Raw genomic sequence first — 19,542 nt, forward strand, 5'->3', positions numbered from 1 at the left:
TTAAAGTAGAACTAAAGACATTGTCAGTGTAACACCATGACTGTAATAGATATTACCTGAGGATTAGACTTCAAACTATCAAAAATATCTGTATTGCTGCTACAAATTCATTAGAAACAAATGTCACATAATACCAAAGAAGGCACTTTGTCTTTTGAAAGACACAAATAGCTGTTGTGAATAACATATTAAAAGATGTCTCCTAATATATTTAGAATCAACATCAGACACAGAGGGGTTGATTTACTAACCTTATAAACACACCACGAACATGTATACACCTCTGTAGTGTGTTCCCTCCCAGCATGATCTATGGGTGGAATCTAAACACCTTTGTAGTGTGTACACACCCAGCAGGTGTGTTGTGCAAAGCCCTGCATGAATTTGCAAGGTGATGTTGTGTAAATTAGCTCTATGTTGTGTTGCTTGCGTTGATGAATGCAAGGAATGTAAATGCATGAGCTAACCATTTTTGTCTAAACTGTGAAGCAGCATTATATATGCATCATGTGCATGATTTTTCCATATATGGCATTAGTGGAAATATGCTTTTAGAGACTTTTTGGTTGATAAATACGTTTTGCTGTGTAAAAATCACACGCACCTAGTGCGTGCGTGTGTTTAGGTTAGTAAATCACCCCCAGAGTGTGCATATAAAATGGTCTAATGATTTCTCTATGAGTGATTCTATAAGCTGTGTTCTAGAAGTTTTACACACAAAATCACTGTATCAACTGTTAGTTCCCTTTACATGATATAAATTTAAGCAGTAACAAGCTATAACACAGCCTTCATTAATACAAGTGCTAGTTTTTAAGTGCTACCAAGCAGAACTTCCTTAAGGCATATCAGTAGATGATTGTTGGTAGCTATGAGTTATAAACCAGGAGGAATCAAGTCAAGGTGATGCCATTTTTATTTTCTTTTGCACTGGCTTGAGAGTAGAAGAACTTGTCCATCAGCCAGTGCTCACTAGTGTCCTTGGCGCTTACAGAAACATGGCTGTGGCTGGCAGGATGTGTGTGGCAACATCATCAGCAGAATAGCACATTACATTAACACCGGAAGGTTTTTCAAACCAAAGTGGAAGATTAGACAGGATTTGCATGGCATATTCTAGACACATAGGCATCAAATGCTGTCAAGTGGCAAAGTTTAGGTAAGCTGATTAGACTGTTCTATGGTATGCTGCTAGTCAGTGGTGTATCCAGGGTATGGAACATATGGCACATGCCTTGGGCACGAACTTTCACAGACCCATGGAGAATGCTTACTTTTTTCCCCACCTCTCTACCATACACATCTCCCGACACAAATCTTAGCAACCAGAGTGAGGGGGAGATGCATATTCTGGTGAGACGCTAGCCATAGCATCCCAGGTTGCTAAGAGTCATGCTGGGAAATGTGTACGGCCTGTACACATCTCCCTGCCCAGCTCTTAGCAACCTGGGACACTTTGGCCGATGCCCTGCCCAGCTCCTGGCAACCAGTGATGTCATTGATTGCCAGGAGCTGGGCAGAACGCCAGGGGTGCAATTTGTTGTAGATATGCCTCTGCTGCTAGCTCAACTATCTTGCTCTGAGATCAGGTAGACTTTAAGAATTAGCATATTTACTTGCTTCTGCTTGGAAAGACCTGTTAGTTATGATAGTTTACAATAAGGGAACTGACAAACAGTACCAAGTCTATTGATAATGAAGTCTATGGCAGTGATTCTTATGGTCATGATATACAAATCAATGCCGAAGATTTGGTCATTTCAATTTTATTCCTGACCATAACAGTCCTTTATTCAACTATTTATAAACCTTCGTATAAACATAATAGTAAACTAATCTAGCTTCGAGTTGACCCTACCTAGTTAATAAAATGAATACTGTCATGTTATGTATATGGAATTTAAAAAATTAGTATTCCTGATCTATATATAGAACGATAATTGTGCCATGATGCTACTAATTATTGCTATGTTTGCTGCTGACCTTTGTTAATGTGCGCAACGTTTCGTAACTGAGTAAATGTGAGAGTTTTATGTACAGTGCAATATGCCATTTTTGAAACTACTTATTAAAAAGAAAATGATTTGTTAAAATGGCATTTAAATAGTATAAAAGACAATAGGCTCAATCCACAAAGTTTTATCACAAGGCTAAGGATCCTTAGATTAACCATGTAATTTTCAATTCAGTTGAAAAAACTGTCACTTTTTTTGTTTTTAAATATAAGGGTATTATACTGGTGTGTTAGCTTTGTCAATCAAGCCTGTTGTATTTTTAGAATTTAATTTAACTCTAGTTGGCAAATAGGAAGTTTTGTTTACTGCAGTGTCCTAAACTATTTTGCCTGGACACTGGACATACTGGGAGTATTGCAAACAATGCGGTCATGTACAATAGGTCTACTATACAACGTAAGGCAGTAATAGAAAGCCCAATATCCTACATTATAACTGAAAATCGCCATTCTTACTACAATGACTATACTTTGGAAGCACTGCAGGAAATAGATAGTTTATGTTATGAATATTATTACTATTATTGCATTACTTTTCCCCTGGTCACAGTAGCTTCTGATTGGCACATGGATTCATATGAGGGGGAAAAAAAGAAAAAGAAAAGAAAAAACTTTAAATGGGTCCACAGGGATGTTGGTTGGCGATCAGAGTTTTGTCTCTTGGACTTCCTCCTCTGTCTCCTCCTGCAAGGCAGTGATTTTAGGGCGGGACTTCCTCTTGCTGGAGTTTCTACGGTGCAGTGGAAATAGTTTCAAGCGGTCAGAATGACTTATGGCTTGCTTGAAGAAACTCTTTTCATTCATCAGTTTCTGAATGGAGTCATATTGTCGAACAGTATTCTCTTCAATTACCTAAACAGAGAAACAAAAATGTCAAATAACTAAATCACATACACAGTGACAAATGCAGGTGCAGCATGAAGAACAAAACGTATGATGCAGTAAAAGGGAAACTTTAGTTTTGAATAAGGTAGGAAAGGGTAAAATCCCCTGTAAGTTTTTTTGTATTGATGTCTGTGTCTCTATTAGAAGGATTTGTCCTGTGTGGTCACCAGGACAAGAAGTGAGGGCAGACACAGACATTCATGAAACACGTTTTAGGCTTACATTCATTAAGGCAGATGTTCATGCAAGAACAAAACCTTTTGCATTCAAACTTTTTTTTTTAATCATATATCAACCTCTTGAAAAAAAATGTTTTTACATGGAAGACACTTATATCACATTTTAAGTAAGCATCATGTTTGAATTGATTAGTAAAAGTGTCATTTACGGTGTTCATAGTACTGTATTTTTTCAGGATCAGCACTGAACAACTGAATTTTGCTCCCCACCTCCAATACACACATAATACCTATACCATCCTGCTTAACCCTTGGCATTCAGGGGACACTTTAAGAGCTGCTGGTCTGGACCCCTTGGAACCGAGGTGGAGGTTGGAAGGAGATACGAGGTCCTGAGGGAGTGGTGTCCCAAGTTGCTCATCGAATGATTTGATGGGGACATGAGGATGGGTTGGTTGAGAATGAATGTATACACAATATGACAACTGTAAACTATGCATTAATGTGAAGAACCATTTTAAAATTGAAAATATCCATCCCCCATGCAGATGTGCAGCAGCAGATCACTTCTAATAGTGGCTGCCTTCAGTAAGCTGCAGATCACTATAGCAGTCATCTGGTGCTGCAGGGAGTCACTGGGCAGAGCTGTAACAGCTCTGTTCCAGCCTCGCTACCCAGGAGAAGTGCCGTTACATAATTTTCAATGTCACTACACTCCTGATGTAAACTGAATGTGCAAGCCATTTAAATAGCTACTGCAGAATTTGGTCTTGTGGAGGGTTTGTAGACTGCTAATCTGTTTTTTTTAAATACATATTTTAGGCAGTAGTATCATTCCTACACATCCAACTGCCATCTACTGACTATGGCTCACTTTCCTGCCTGGTACCTTTTGAAGGCACATGCCTGGGATACCATCATTCTCTTTCTTTCCCTACTTGGTAAATCACTGACCCAGAACAAGCAGTATACCTGGTGTCAGGGCACCTAACAGTCCAAATGTCCAAAGTAAAATTAAACCCTCCTGACTGAACAAAAGTGCCAGAAAAATATGTTCTATCCAACATTTGCCAGGAAATGGCTAGACACCAAGATATTAGAGCATGCTGGGAAAGGAAAAATCTGCCTTTTGCTTTCTGACACAACTTACCAGAAAAAACTGACATTCTAACATGGCTTCCAGCCTATGCTCAGATAGGATAACGCTACAGTTTGCAAATGAATGTTTCAGAGTTTTCCTAATGATCTGGAATGTTCTGAAATGAAAACAAATCGTAAATAAAATAGCATTTACGTGATCTAAAAAGTGGGTACAGGCATTGTATTTGGAAACATACATGGGATCCAGGTGAGCACTGGGTTCATCCAACAGGAGAATTTTCGCTTTGCTAAGAACTGATCTGGCCAGACATACGAGCTGCTTGTGGCCGTGACTAAGAACACATCCACCATCGAGAAGGACAAAATCCAACTGGCCTGGAAACTGCTCAATGATTGACTTTAAACCAACCTGGGGAGATTGCAAAACACATTCATATCAAATATACATCTTTCTTTGCTAAATACTGTACATCTAGATTGGTATATAGAACACAAAATAAGAGCCATATCTTTACTAGTAAAGTCACCTTTTTTATTCAATCTTTTTACATTTAAAGGGCAGAAATATTGTGTATAGAGCATTGTGTGGAAACACTTGAGCAAAACGAAATCAGAGGTTTTACCAATCTCATTTTAGCTGTCATATTTCCAGTGCATGTTATAAGTTCAAGGTAAGCATTCATTTAGTTGGCATGATAGGGACTATCTTAGTCTATCTTATATACAGGGCTCGAAAATCCACTCGTCTGCTCGTCTGTGACGAGCAGACAGTGGAGCCCGACGAAATTTATATACATGTGGCTGGAGACCTGCAATGCAATGTAAAGGCAAACCATTGACAATGCATATTGTAGCTCATTGATAAGTACCTAATAATATTTATACAACTTCACCTTATGTCATTCTCATAAGGAGATAGATTAAGACAGAGGGCCATAGGCAGAACAGCAACACTGGACCCTCCAAATATAGCCCCACATGTGAAGGCTCATCTACCTTCTGGAATGCTCCCTTGTTCTCTCTATTAATTGTATCCTGTTAAATTATTATCTCTTCCACCTTCTGTATAACACCCTTCAACTGTTATATAGAGCATAGGATCTCCATATTCTGAATTTCTCCTTTAAAACCAAACCGTAAGCTCAACTAGGCAAACCTGAGAGTGACCCTGCAGAAGGGGTCTCAGGTGGGCTGGTCAGGGCTGCATGCCTCCCCTCCCTCCTTTCCTTCCTTCCTTCCTTCCTAGCTCCTCTTACCTGCACACATGGCCTCCTCTGCTCCCGAACCAGCCAGAAGTGACATCATGACACTAACGTGACGCCACTTCCGGCCAGTCCGACATCAGACGAGCATCGTCGCTGATGGGGCCCTAGCTTGTCTCAAAGCCGCTGGAGCAGCAATGCTGGGGCCCTGCGCTGCTAGGGCCAGGCCTCCGCGTCCTCGCCCTTCACCGTCGTCCGATAGTCATGTAAGGGACCCCGGACGGGACCCCAATGCTGCCTGGGCCCCTTACATGAGTATCGGCCGTACCCCCCTGATGGCTGCCCTGAGCTCAACTATCTCCTATTTTCATCCCATATACGCCAACAGCGTGCACACTCTTTCACATGCTGTATTGCTCTCTTCTACCGTTTGCATTAAAATTGTGGTTTGCAAGAGCTGCACTGTTTATTCAATGTATTCATATGGTGCTGCAGTATTTGCTCTTCTTTGTAAATGTATTTATATGTACAAAAATACATAGATTATTGGTGGTGCCTACATCTAAGGTAGATCACTGGGAAGGGATTTGTCATACCGTGCCTCTTACACACTTATAACATTACTTTTATACTGGAGGACGAATTCAACAAGGGGCATAAATAGTTCGCCCCTCTACCCCAGCTAAGCTATAATCATTATTATTTCCTATAACACGGCGCGACCAGGCCGTGGAGTTCCACCACTCGGAGGGGGCCTAGAACAGGAGAAAGGGGCCCCTGGTAACCGCTGATTACAAGGATATTTATTATCCCGGTAACCGCTAATGTCAGTCCCGGGACCTCTTCCTCCTGTCCTGGGCCCTACATGCTTCACGCTGCTCCGCTCACTTTGTTCCGGGCGCAGCGTGAAGCATCATCCAGCCGATGCAGCAGCCAATGAGTGGGAGCAGTGTTATCCCCGCCCCCTCATCACGCAGAACTGCTGCCGAATAGAGAGCTGCTGTGGACACGAAGGGGGAGACAGAGAGCTGGAACTATGAAGGTGACATGGGGTCCGGGAGCGGAAAGAAAGCTGGGGACGTGAAGGGAGAGATAATGGGAGCTGGGGTCATGAAGGGGGGAGACTATGGGAGCTGGGGACATGAAGGGGGATATAATGGGGAGCTGGGGACATGAAAGAGGAGAGTGTTTTTTTTTTTCCTTGTCTTAATTTTGTTTTTTTTTAAATCGAATTTGTTTCTTCTGGGGGGGGCTTCATGGATTCTTGCATCGGGGCCCTAAGGTCACTGGCTACGCCTCTGTATGTGTGCATGTAAGATAGGGACCTTAGATTGTAAGTTTCTTGAGGGCAGGAACTGATGTGAATGTGCAACTATGTAAAGTGCTGCGTAAATTGTCAGGGATATACAAATACCTGAAATAAATAAATTACGTTAGTGTTAGTGTAAATGCCCTATTGCATTGGTAGTCAGTGTAAGTGCCCCCTTACACTGGTGTTTCATGGGAGAATAGGGGCGATTTTGGTGATCAGTGGGTAACGAGGCCTCTTACATTGGTGGTCAGTCAGAGAAGGTCCCACTTAAATTGTTGGTCGGTATAGTGCTTCCTTACATTGGTAGTCATTGGGAGAAGGGCCACCTTGCACAGGTGGGTAGGAAAAGAAGGCTGCTGCTGCTACATTGGTGTTTAGGGGTTACTTACCTCAACCAGAAGAGATGCTGATGCCACTGACAGCTCTTCATGACACTGGTGCCAGAACTATGTAGGCACTATCAGGGATAGATCAATTGGCCGTATTCTCATGTCACTAATTAATCATTATGCTTATAGGATTTTTCTTTTTACCTTCTTTTTAATAAAATGTTTTTGAGCGGAACACAACCTTGTTTAAGCACAAGGTGGCAGCAGTGCACGAAAAATCATTTTACTCTGCCCTGACAGGATGCAATTAGTACATAGTTATACATAGTGGGGGGAATTTATCAAAACTGGAACAGACAAAATCTGGAGCAGCTGTGCATGGCAACCAATCACCTCCCCCCTTCAATTTGTTCAGTTAAGATTTGAAAATGAAAGAGAGAAGCTGATTGGTTGGCATGCACAGCTGCTCCAGATTTTGTCTGCTCCAGTTTTGATAAATCCCCTTCACTGTATATGTGCATAGTTATACTCCTTTGCACATGGAATAAAGATACATAGAACATAGAACAGTGAAGGCAAAAAAAGTGGTTTCCTTTTTATATATTTTGTAACTTTTTCGTCTGAGTATAGATTTATGTTTGTCCTAAGCATGTTTAAATTCACTTACTTTTGACTGACTCACTACCTTTGCTAAAAGTCTTTTCCAAGTATCTGATTTTCCAGTGAAATAATACTTTTGGTATTATTGTGTTAGTGTTAGTTTTGAATATTCTTTAACCTCCCTGGCAGTCTGATTATTTAATTTTTCCTTTTTTTGTTCTATTTTTTTCTTTCGTTATTTTTACTTTTAAAATTCCTGCCGGTTCCGCCCCCTTGCGACGCGGATGTTTGCAAGGGACAGAACCCATATGCCAGCATCGCCTGGAGGACACAGCGCGGCTCGTGGGACAGGGTAAGTAACGCTACGCTGTAATCCCGAGTGTGGCTCGGGGTTACCGCTTATGGTACTGAAAATTAACCCCGAGCCACAACCGGGATTACCGCCAAGGAGGTTAAAGGAGAATTATGGAGAGAGCGAAATACAATTATCCCCATGATTAGAGCCGACATGTGACACTGAAGCTGTCACACATCGGCTCTATTGATCAAAAACTGAGCGCTTCTTTTCACATACCGCTTCTTTTCCCAGTCACAGGTGGCTCTGCCTCTATATGTCAATCAGTTTGTGGGGTGGGTCCCAACAATATTGCCATGATCTATCCCGGCCGCACCACGGCTCTGCACTGTCAGCATATAGTGGGCAAATAGTAAATGTCCTCCCACTACCCTAAAGAGAACTCCAGCCAAAAAAGTGTTAGGGTTGTAGGGAGAGTTAGTGTGAGGGTTAGTGTTAGGGTCATAGGGAGAGTTAGTGTAAGCGTTAGTTTTAGGGTTACAGGGAGAATTGATGTGAAAGCTTGTATAATGGTTTTCCAACGCAGACTTGCACTGTGGCCGTAAGTCATCGGTTGCAGAGGAAATGGAAGCACACGTTCAGCAAACATGCTTTGTTATTTGTCTGTTACTTTATTTGGATGCTGACAATAAAGCTCCTTGTCCCCAATGCTAATTTTGCAATCCGCAAATGGAGATTTGTCGAACAGAGCTCTCCTGCATGTTTCAGACTTACCTCATCAGTGACTTTCCATATTTCTTCATCGCTGTATTTTCCATAAGGGTCCAGATTTTTTCTGATTGACCCTGAGAATATGAACACTTTCTGTGTAGACACAAACAAAAACACAATGAATTTTCAGCAATGCTTTTTACAAAACACTATCAAACATATGAAAATGTATAAAGGAGTGTGGGTAGAACAAAAGACTTTACTTCCTTATGCAGCTCCTGTAAGTTTGAGCCAACATTTCTTACAGTAAACCGGACCTGTTTCCTCCTCGGCTTGAAAGAAAGTAATTGTTAAGTGCCCAGGTATAAATGGCATCCATTTATAAATTAATGGTGTGTCTTGCATAACTCCTTTGTTAAATAAGAGCCATTCAGATTAATATTTATCATAATAGAGATATGCAGCTTTCAGGCATTCACAGAAGAGCAACTTCACATGATCTCAGACTTAGCTGAATTACTATTTTACTAGCGTAAACACATTTTAGTATGGAGAATAAACTATGATGTACATTAATTCACTCTCTGGTTCTTTATCGGAGTTACCCTATCTATACCATATATTAACTAGGATTAAATGTTAATCCACCTGAAAGTCATATTCTAGTTTGCAGTGAAAAGCAAGAGATACATTCATTCAACCTCTGGTGAACTTTACAGGGGATGTCTACTCCCAGAGATCTTGGTTCCACCCCAGATATAGATTTATCTCACTAACTTTCATTTTAAAAATGTAGGCATCTACCTCCTGTCTAGGGCTGTCCCTACACTATTTGCCGCCTGAGAGGCTAATCAGGAAGCCTGGAGCCGAGTCATTACTCGCCGCCTAGCACCCTCATTGGCACAGAAGCCAGCTCGATGCTGATTGGCTGGGAAGCAGGCTTTCATTACCATAATCAGCATGTCATTAACCGCCACCCGGCTTCCTGATTGCCCGGTAAGCCGGCTCCATGCCAGCGGAAGCACCAGTATCTGTATCGGCAAGTACCGAAAGCAAAATAGCGGTACTCAATACCGAAAAACTGGCATTGGTGCATCCCTAGTATATATCAATGAATATACATACTGTATTATATATATATATATCTATAGATATATAGATATATATAGACATATATATCTATAGATATATACATACAAAGAAGGTATAGAGGAACTGATGGGTCTTGCTAAAGATGTGTCTTGATAAAGATGGACTTCGCTCCGTTGAAACATTGACAATAAAATACAGTGTGTATATACACTGAGTGGCTAGATTATTATGACCACCCCATCAGTACTGCGTTGGGCCACAAGATGACTCCACGAGATGACTTCGTTGGGCCGCCTCGTGACTCCACGAGATGTTGAAAGGTGATGCAAGGAATTTGACACTGCTTTGTTCCCCTTCTGTTGTCTTGTACCAATCTTGCCACTCTCCGTTCTGCCCTAACATTGACTAGTTGCTGACGGCCACAATTTGCATGTTGAGACCCAGATTTTCGGCTGACAGTCTAGTCTTTAAGCACTTGAACAACAGCTGCTCTTGAACATTTAACGAATTCTGCTGTTTTGCTGATACTCGTTCCATGGCCCGCGCTAACAATCATCCCACGTTCAAAGGCTGTTAAATCGCGTTGTTTACCCATATCTTCAGAAAAAAATAACTTCTGCTGTCGTGGTAAACAACCTGCTTTCCTATTTATATGGTCTGGCCCTCTAGCAACTTCAGCGCGAAAATTATAGCTAATTATAGCTAATTTGCCTACAAACGTCAGGTGGTCATAATAAACTGGCCACTCAGTGTTTGTATATATCAAAGAAAATGTAAAGACAGTGACATATAGCAAGATCAAAGGCTTTAAGTAGATTTGTTTCTCACAGAGGTGAGCTTTAATGTACGTTTACCAAACCCATTTTCAAATAAGTAAACAAAGTATCAATGTATAGACATTATAGTATGATTAAGGTATAGCAAATAAGAATACATTGAGAGACAGAGAAGTAAGTAGTACCGTGAGACATATCAATATACTGTGTCAATATGTCAATATGCTATCAATATGCTGAGTTCAACTCGAACATCAGCAGTTCGGGTGTTCGTCGCAGCCATGGGACAGCACTCGTTTGTTTTTTTTAATTATTTCTATTTATTTTTTATTGTTTTTTTTTTATTATTTCGTCAAGTCGTCATCGTTGTGATTGACCCTAGATTACATCGGTGGATCAATTTTTTAAAAATAAAAGACTTGTCAAAAACATGTCTTTAGTTTTTTTTTCCAAATAAAGGATTTTTTCAAAAGTCTGGACTTTTTATTTGCAATTTTATTTAACCCTTTAGTGGATGGGTAGGGGTACAAGTACCCCTTACTCATTCACAAGGGGGGGAAGCGGCATCTGGGTGCCCCTTTATTAAAGGGGTGCCCTTATGTGAATAAGCCCCCTGCCCGCACCCCTACAACCAACGCCCCAGGGCTTGTGGGGAAGAGGCCCTTGTCCCCATCAGCATGGGGACAAGGTGCTTTTCCAGAGGCGACCCTGGAAAAGCACACCCTCCCAGTGCCGAGGGCATGTGGCCTGGTGTGGGAGGGAGTGGGGGCACTTGCCAGGCCTATGCTCAGATCAAAGGTCTGGTATGGAATTTTAGGGGCGACCCCACGTTTTCCCCCCCATTTTTGGGGGTGGGGGTTCCTCCTTAAAATTCCTACCAGATAACAGGGGCCTGGTATGACTTTAAGGGTGAAGCCCACACACTTTTTTTTTTTTTTACATGGTGTCCATCCTCAATATTCCTACCAGACCTTAAGGGTCTGGTATGACTTTTAAGGGGAAGCCCAAACTTTTTTTAAAAAAAATTGGTCCCTTCTAACATTTCTACCAGACCTAAAGGGTCTGGTATTGTTTGGGAGGGGGAACTGCACTTTTTTTTTAAAAAAAGTCATTTTTTTCGCTTTAGAGATGTCAGTTTTGCTGCAGCAGGTTCTATACATCGTACAGATGCGCCACTTTACAGGCAGTTTAACCTCCTCCCGTCCATGGCCGTTCCTAAATGACCGGACGGGAGCCTTATAGGAGCGGGAGGGCGTCTTAAAACGTCCTGCCCCTCCCCACACTCGTGTGCGGCGCCCAGCGTGCATATGAGTGGGGAAACTGTTAGAAATGTAAACAGCCAGTAATGGCTCTTTACATTTAAGCGATCGGGCGCCCGATCGCTTGTAGTAGCTGCGGATGTGCCCCCCCTCCCCGCCGCTGCCGGTCCCGAGATCCGATGTGCCTGGTGCGGCAGGGGATTTCTTAGCCCCCTATGTGATAGCAATATAGTTAATTTAAAATAAAAAAAGTTCAAAAAAATGACAGCATAAAAAAAATAAAGAAGCATAAAAAAATGGTCACAAATAAAAAAAAATTTAAATAACACAAAACATCTTTTTAAAGTCCTCCTTTAACCAGTTGACATCCGCGGTGTTAAACCCCCTTCCCATCCAGGCCATTTTTCAGTATTCAGCGCTGCGGTACTTTAACTGACATTTATTCCGTCATGCAGCGCTGTACTGAAATGAATTTTATACCCTTTTTTGGGGACAGATAGAGCTTTCTTTTGGTGGTATTTATTCACCACTGGGGGTTTTATTTTTTTACTATATTAAGGAAAAATTACCGAAATTAAAAAAAAAAAAACAGTTTCCCCTATATTAAATGATAAAACATTTATTATTACCCAATTTTTTGGTAAAATATAAAAGATGGGGTCACGTCGGGTAAAAAGACACTAAACATGTCAAGCCTTAAAATTGCGTGCGCGCGCGAAACCTCAAAAAACGATAATACCCAAAATTGGCCCTAGGCGACGCTTTAAAAGCTGTTACCGCTCATCAGTTTAGTGTTATCAGTGATTGATGGCCCTAAAATGATTGCTCTCACTGCGACGTTCGCGGCGATATGTAACATGTGTAGCGCAATTGTAATTTTTGCGCGCTGGGGCACCGGACGCGTATTTACGTTTATAGGCGCGTAAACGTGGGGGTGGGGGAGTTAAACATTTTGGGGGGTTTTTTTCCCCTTTTTTTATATGTGACTTTTATTTTATTTTACTTTTTTATATGTTACTTTTATTTTTTTTATTTATATTTATTTTTTTGCACTTATTGTTATTGCTATTATATAGGGGGATAACAATCCCCCTATATAATAGCAAAGGCACACTGACAGGTCCTCTTTATGGAGACATTAGGGGTCTCTAGGGGGGTGTGTGTGGACGCGAACGAGCACATATAGACGATCGGCTGGCTATGGAGCCGCTGATCGCCTATATGTGAAACACCCGGTAACGGGTATGTGCAATGGTCGAATCTTTTCTGCCCGTGAGTGCCCGCTAGGGGGCAACCCGCCAATGCAGCAGTGCCGTCTGTCCGTTTTTTTACTACGGGCGGAAGGCAAGAGGTTAAAAACAGTATTTTTTTCAAGTTTTTTTTCTTCATAGATTCCTGTCCCCCAGGGCAGTACCCGGATCCCCATACACCTTTTATGGCCAATAACTTGCATATAAGCCCTCTTAAAGGAGACAATTGTTTTTGAAAGTTCTACCCCCATAGACTTGCATTGAGTTCGAATTCAAACATTTTGGATGTTCTAAAGTTCAAATTCAAACCAAATCAAGCCCATCACTAAACATCACACATAATCCAAAATTAGGCAAACTCTGTGTAGTAAGTGCCTCCACCTTAACACTCCTCAACCCCACCAGACCTCCAGAGATCTCAGGATAGCTAGATGATTCAGGGCAACCTAAACAAGCAAGCAATGATATGCATCGTTACATTCACACTATAGAACTTGATGTCCCCCTAATGTACCTGCCAATTTTTCTGTGTTATACCAAGTGGTGTATTGCAACATTTTCATAATTTCCTGCAATTGTGGGAGAGTAAGTTCCAATAATAAATATCTTGACCAAGTTTTAGAAAAGCATGCAGTTTGATGTTGAGGGTGCGTAGAAGCATATCATTTATCTAAAAGTATTAATTTGTGTAAAATAGGTTTCAGGTCGTCAATCCCTTGTTGCAGGAAAGACAACCATCTGTCGTTTGCAAGGTTGCAATTTTATATGCATATTGGCATTAGTCTAACAATGCTATTCAGAAACTAGTCAAATAGCTTATCCCCCAACATTGATGGTACCCAGAAGCTGAGCTCCATCCATTGCACATGCACTGTAACTGAAGATTTCTGGCACCACTGTTTCCTCAAGTGTGCATGAGTTGGCACCACCCAGTGGCATCCATTGTGCATGTGCCAACATTCTTTACTGAGCTCTGGCAACACTCAGTCACCTACAGCTCCTCTCCTCTTACCTCCCACACAAAGCACAACAAGATTCAAGTAAGAATACACATGCCTCTTATATTTAGACAGTATTTGCTTATCCTGGAGTTCAGTTTTAAAGCCCAATTAAAGTACTGTTTTTTATACTTGTTTTGCAGTCAGGTTGCATAACAAGTAAAGAATATGGAATCCCTTTTGTGTTCGTCAAGAACCATAAAAATCTGCTCAGAGCTGGCAGTACGCTGGAGAGCCAAACCATACCTCCTAAACAGAGCAGAGAAGTCTTGCCTTTCATTGTTTTTACACACCCCTTGCAAAGTATTCCAATCAAAAATGCTGCTGAGGGAGCATGAGCATTGTTGATTGGGGTATTCTGCAGGGAGCGTGTCAGACTGCTGAAGATCCAGGCTGCTAAGCTCTGTGTGAGAGCAGTTGTCCACCTTTCCAACATGCTCTGCCTGCTCAGGGCAGCTTTTTGTTGCCATATTTTTACTTGTTAAAAAATATGGCATACAAAAGTATAAAACAGTCTTTGATTTTAAAGTTTGCAAACAACATTAGACAGCTGAGCAAACATTAGTAACTGATCCAACTTTCTTGCAAAAGACATATGGACAAGCACATATAGAAACTGTATATATGAATATGTACATACCATGCACAACAAACACCTCTTAACTTGGGAACAATAGGTCACTTTGCAAAATAAGGTTGAGGCAGAAATCAAGACAGCAATGGTGACTCCCAATTTTCTTTCCAAGTGAGAGTATTAAGTGTGAGATCCAAAGAGAAGTGGAGTTTTAATAAAGAAGTTGTTGACTTAGGTAAAAGATAGAAACGTGTTTTACAGAGCCAGTGCTACATGGTACAGCCTTCCTATCTATTTATTCCTGCCTCTACTGTCTCTTTAAACTACCACACTGGTGATCTAGCTCATCCTTTCTCAACCAGGGTGCTGTGGCACCTGGAGTACCTTCTGGCATCCTAAGGGGTGCCCTAAAATGTTTGCACAGCATCATGTCTTTCCATTTGAAGAGGAGTTCTGATGTGAAAGAAGGAGACTCTGACATGAAGGGGGGTCCTGATGTAAAGGGGGGCACTCTGATGTAAAGGGAAACCTCTTTTTTGTGTTCTTGCATGAGGTCCCCCTTAAAACTCATAAAATACGTATATTGAGGATAAGGGTCTGATATGGATTTTGGGGGGACCACATATCATTTTTTTACATTTACGTATTTTTGCATTTTAGACTGGGGTGCCACGTGATTTTACATACTTTTAAATGGTGCCGTGACTGTAAAAAGGTTGAGAAACACAGATCTAGCTGTTCATCCTTTACCCTCAGGAAGGAACCTGCTTCCTGCCTCATAAAGAAGGTGTAATACACTTATAAAACATTGGATATTGTAGGGAAAGGTGAGTATGTGTAACTGAGGAGGGCGGCAGTTACTATATGAGCAAAGCACAGGGTCATCCACTTCAGTATGAGAGAAAACATGATTAGTTAAATCATCTTTTCTTAACTAATGTACTACTACTAAGTTTCTTATTTAAAGCATCCACACAACAACTTGCATGAACTCTGCTGAATAAGTCCCAGATTAACAGAGGAGGACAGGAAAGTTTGTATAATATTGTCTGTTTTCTATTGAAGAGCTATTCTATTTTGTACAACACAACCTAAAAAAAGATAAACTGAGCAAACCAGTCTTATGCACAAAGCTGAGAACATTTACCACAGCCTGGTCAATCTAGGATCAACATTGTTGAGTATAAAGCTGAACTCCAAGCAAACAGCTAAATACACAGATAGAATACATAAACGAGAGAGGTTTTACCTAAAGGATTTGTATGTGTGTCAAACCAGCCCTGAGATTTACACAGCTCTGCCACACAATGCAGTCCTGTTTGGTAAGGGAGGGGGCATAAGCTTTCTCTGCTGCAGTTTTACTTTCACAGTGAAAGTAGAAGCAGAACACTAATGAGTCTTTTCAGTGACCACCAACACAGTGGCATTTTTTACTCCTACTGACTACCAATGCAGCAACACATGGGCATTCTTTACTCCCACTGACTACCAAAGCAGCAACACAGGGGCATTCTTTACTCCCACTGACTATCAATGCAGCAAAACATGGGCATTCTTTACTCCTACTGACTACCAATGCAGCAACACATGGGCATTCTTTACTCCCACTGACTACCAATGCAGCAACACATGGGCATTCTTTACTCCCACTGACTACCAATGCAGCAACACAGGGGCATTCTTTACTCCCACTGACTACCAATGCAGCAACACATGGGTATTCTTTACTCCCACTGACTACCAATGCCGCAACACATGGGTATTCTTTACTCCCACTGACTACCAATGCAGCAACACAGGGGCATACTTTACTCCCACTGACTAGCAATGCAGCAACACAGGGGCATACTTTAGTCCCACTGACCACCAAAGCAGGAACACAGGGGCATTCTTTACTCCCACTGATTACCAATGCATCAACACAGGGGCATTTTTTACTCCCACTTACTACCATTGCAGCAACACAGGAGCATTCTTTACTCCCACTGACTACCATTGCAGCAACACAGGGGCATTCTTTACTAGACATGTAAGCCGACAAATATTTATTTTGTTTTGTTTTGTTTCGGATGTTTCGTTATTTCATTTTTCGTGTTTCAGGTCTGAAAGTCAATTCGTTTCGGCATTCGGATGAATCTGTATTTCGTTAATTTTGGATGAATTAAATGATCATTACCAACTATAATTCATTGCAGAAAAGTGTCATTACATGGTTACTTTGTTTCTTTTCAATTTCTGACACCACAAAAAAAATTGTGTGTGGTTTCCCGGCAATTCACAGACCCTTTAGGTCTGGTAGGAATGTATTTATTTTTTAAATTGTTTTTATTTGGTTTTAAGGTACAACAGTACAACATACATCGCCTGAGTTCCAACACTCAAGGGCACATCTTACATAACAGTTACAACAACCTTCCTATCCCCCCCCCCCCCCCAGCCCACCCTACCCCCATCCCTTCCTACAACCAGAGCTGTGTGATCCGCATAACAATCATGTACTGCAACATATAGTTCTCCTGTTCAGAGCATTAATTTGTGGGTTAGGAAAACTCCTTCTGCGACTCTGTACACGTGGGAGCCCCACCAGCAGGGTCTTTTATTACTCCAGGGTCTCTAAATAATCAAGGATCCCTCAATCTTACGGTGTTCAGACTGTTCCCCCTCAGTTATACACAACCAACATTCCTATTCCGTACAGTTCACTCATCCGCCCCAATGGAGAAGGCATCCAGCCACTTCCCCCAAACTTTGTAGAATTTCCCCGGGCAGGCTCTATGGATATATGCTGCCTTATACATTGGAATAGCAGACTCCACCAAACCTCTCCAATTCTCCAGGGTAGGCGGGGTCGGCTTCTTCCAATTCAGGACTATCAGTTTCCTAGCGTAAAACAATAGAATTCCCAACAGTGTGCTGGTAGCATGCGTAGCCGTATTACGCTCTGTAAGGCCCAATAAGCAGAGCCCCATCTCCGGCTGAATCTCCAGCATAAGGAACCGCTTTATGAACTCTATGATCTCTACCCAATAGTTTTTAATAGCAGGGCAGTCCCAAAACACATGTCTAAACCCAGCCGGAGAGAAGGTACATCTCCAGCAAGTCGCCGGACACGCGCTATAAATCTGGGCCAGCCTTGCAGGCGTATAATATACTCTGTGCAACATCTTGTATTGTATCAATCTATCTCTAGTGGAAATTAAATGAGCGAAGGGATAATCCCAGGCCTCCCTCCATTCTTCTTCATCTAGATCCTGTACCTCACTTCTCCATTGCGCCTCACACCTCCCCAGAGGGCTGTGTGCCTCCGGAAACAGCATGCAATATACAGTTGACAAGGGTTTACGCAGCCCCGGAGTCCTCAGCAAGCACTCCAATGAGGAGGCACCGAAACTCCTCGGTGAAGACGAAAACTGTCCCCGAAAAGCATGGCACAGCTGCATATATCTATAAAAGAAGGAGCTCGGTAGGTTAAATTTAATACTCAGGTCTTTAAAACCCAGAATGTTCCCATCACTCAATATATCTTCCAGTGTTTTTATGCCCTTCCTGACCCAAACATGACAGTCCGGTATGGTGCTGAAATGAGCAAGTTTCGGATTTCTCCACAAGGGGGTGTATGGCGACATATCCAGCCTCCCCACACCCAATGAATCCAACACCTGCCCCCACGCTTTTTATGTGGCCCGCATGGAGAGCGTGAGGTCATACGGGGCCCCACATCCCCTATACACCAGGGATGCTAAGGCCTCATAGGAGCCCAAACTCGCCGCCTCCAGCACTACCGCAGAGTCACCATCCTCTCTTGTCAACCACCTGTTTACAACCACCATTTGCCCTGCTAGATAATATTTCCTCATATCAGGCAGCGCCAGACCCCCCCTCCTCCAAGGTGCCTGTAGAATGGACATTCTGAGTCTCGGTACCTGCGAGCCCCACACAAAGTCCCGGAACAAGCCAGTCACCCCACGGAAAAAACTCGCAGGCACCCAAACTGGAGAGTTACGGAGAAAGTACAACAGTACAGGTAGAATCTTCATTTTCAGCAGGTTAACCTTACCTATCATTGAGATTGGCAAATGCTTCCACCCTATCAACCGTCTTTTAACCTGTGCGACCACTGGAGTTAGATTCAGTGAGGAATAGTCACTAACTTTTGCTGTGATCTTAACCCCCAGATACGTAATCTGTGAGACCCATTGCAGGGGGATCGATCCATCAGCCGAGCCCATAGTGCCCTCATCCAGTGGCAGAATATGGGATTTGGTCCAGTTAACTCTCAGTCCAGAGAATACAGAGAATTCATCAAGGATTCGCAGCGCCTCTCTAAGAGAGGGGCCCGCGTCCGCCAGAAACAAGATCAGATCATCCGCGTACAAGGCAAGCCTTTCCTCAATAGACCCCACTCTGAACCCCTCCAAGGCCGCGGATTTGCGTAAAGCCACAGCCAGGGGCTCCATCATCAGTGCAAACAACCCCGGCGATAAGGGGCACCCCTGTCTGGTACCCCTCCCCACCGGGAAACTGTCGGATAGAGCGGGGCCTATTTTCAGGGAGGCTCTAGGTTCCCTATACAAAACAGCGACCCATCTGCAAAATTTAGGACCAAACCCCATGTACCGCAGGACAGCTCCCATGTAGCCCCAGTCCACTGAGTCAAAGGCCTTCTCAATGTCCAAGGAGACCAATGCTCTAGACCCTGCATTTACATGTGAAAGCTGGAGGTTTGTGAAGACCCTGCGTAAGTTGGTATCAGTAGATTTCCCTGGTATAAATCCCGTCTGGTCAATATCCACTAGGGAGGTGATAACCCCGGCCAAGCGCTGCGCAAGAATCTTGGTCAGAATTTTAAAATCCATGTTCAGAAGAGCTATCGGTCGGTAGGAGGAGCAAAGCAGGGGATCCTTCCCTGGTTTAGGTATAAGAACAACATTCGCCTCATACATGGAAGCTGGCAGTCTCCCCCGC

The 19,542-nt window shown here is 42.5% G+C and overlaps 1 protein-coding gene across 1 annotated transcript in view; it reads right to left on the reverse strand.

Moving 5' to 3' along the window:
* Positions 1 to 2,580: 2,580 nt before the first annotated feature.
* Positions 2,581 to 19,542, reverse strand: part of CFTR (cystic fibrosis transmembrane conductance regulator) — a 126,067-nt gene continuing 109,105 nt past the window's right edge. Inside the window, exons 24-27 of the mRNA XM_018573973.1 lie at positions 8,692 to 8,781; positions 4,416 to 4,588; positions 4,229 to 4,334; positions 2,581 to 2,866 (exon numbers count right to left, since the gene is read on the reverse strand). Coding sequence (XP_018429475.1) covers positions 2,660 to 2,866; positions 4,229 to 4,334; positions 4,416 to 4,588; positions 8,692 to 8,781 — 576 coding nt within the window. The 3' untranslated portion in view covers positions 2,581 to 2,659. The remainder of the gene's footprint in view (positions 2,867 to 4,228; positions 4,335 to 4,415; positions 4,589 to 8,691; positions 8,782 to 19,542) is intronic.

Source organism: Nanorana parkeri, unplaced genomic scaffold (genome assembly GCF_000935625.1).
Source record: "Nanorana parkeri isolate BGI_ZX_2015 unplaced genomic scaffold, ASM93562v1 scaffold49, whole genome shotgun sequence".
NCBI lineage: Eukaryota > Metazoa > Chordata > Amphibia > Anura > Dicroglossidae > Nanorana > Nanorana parkeri.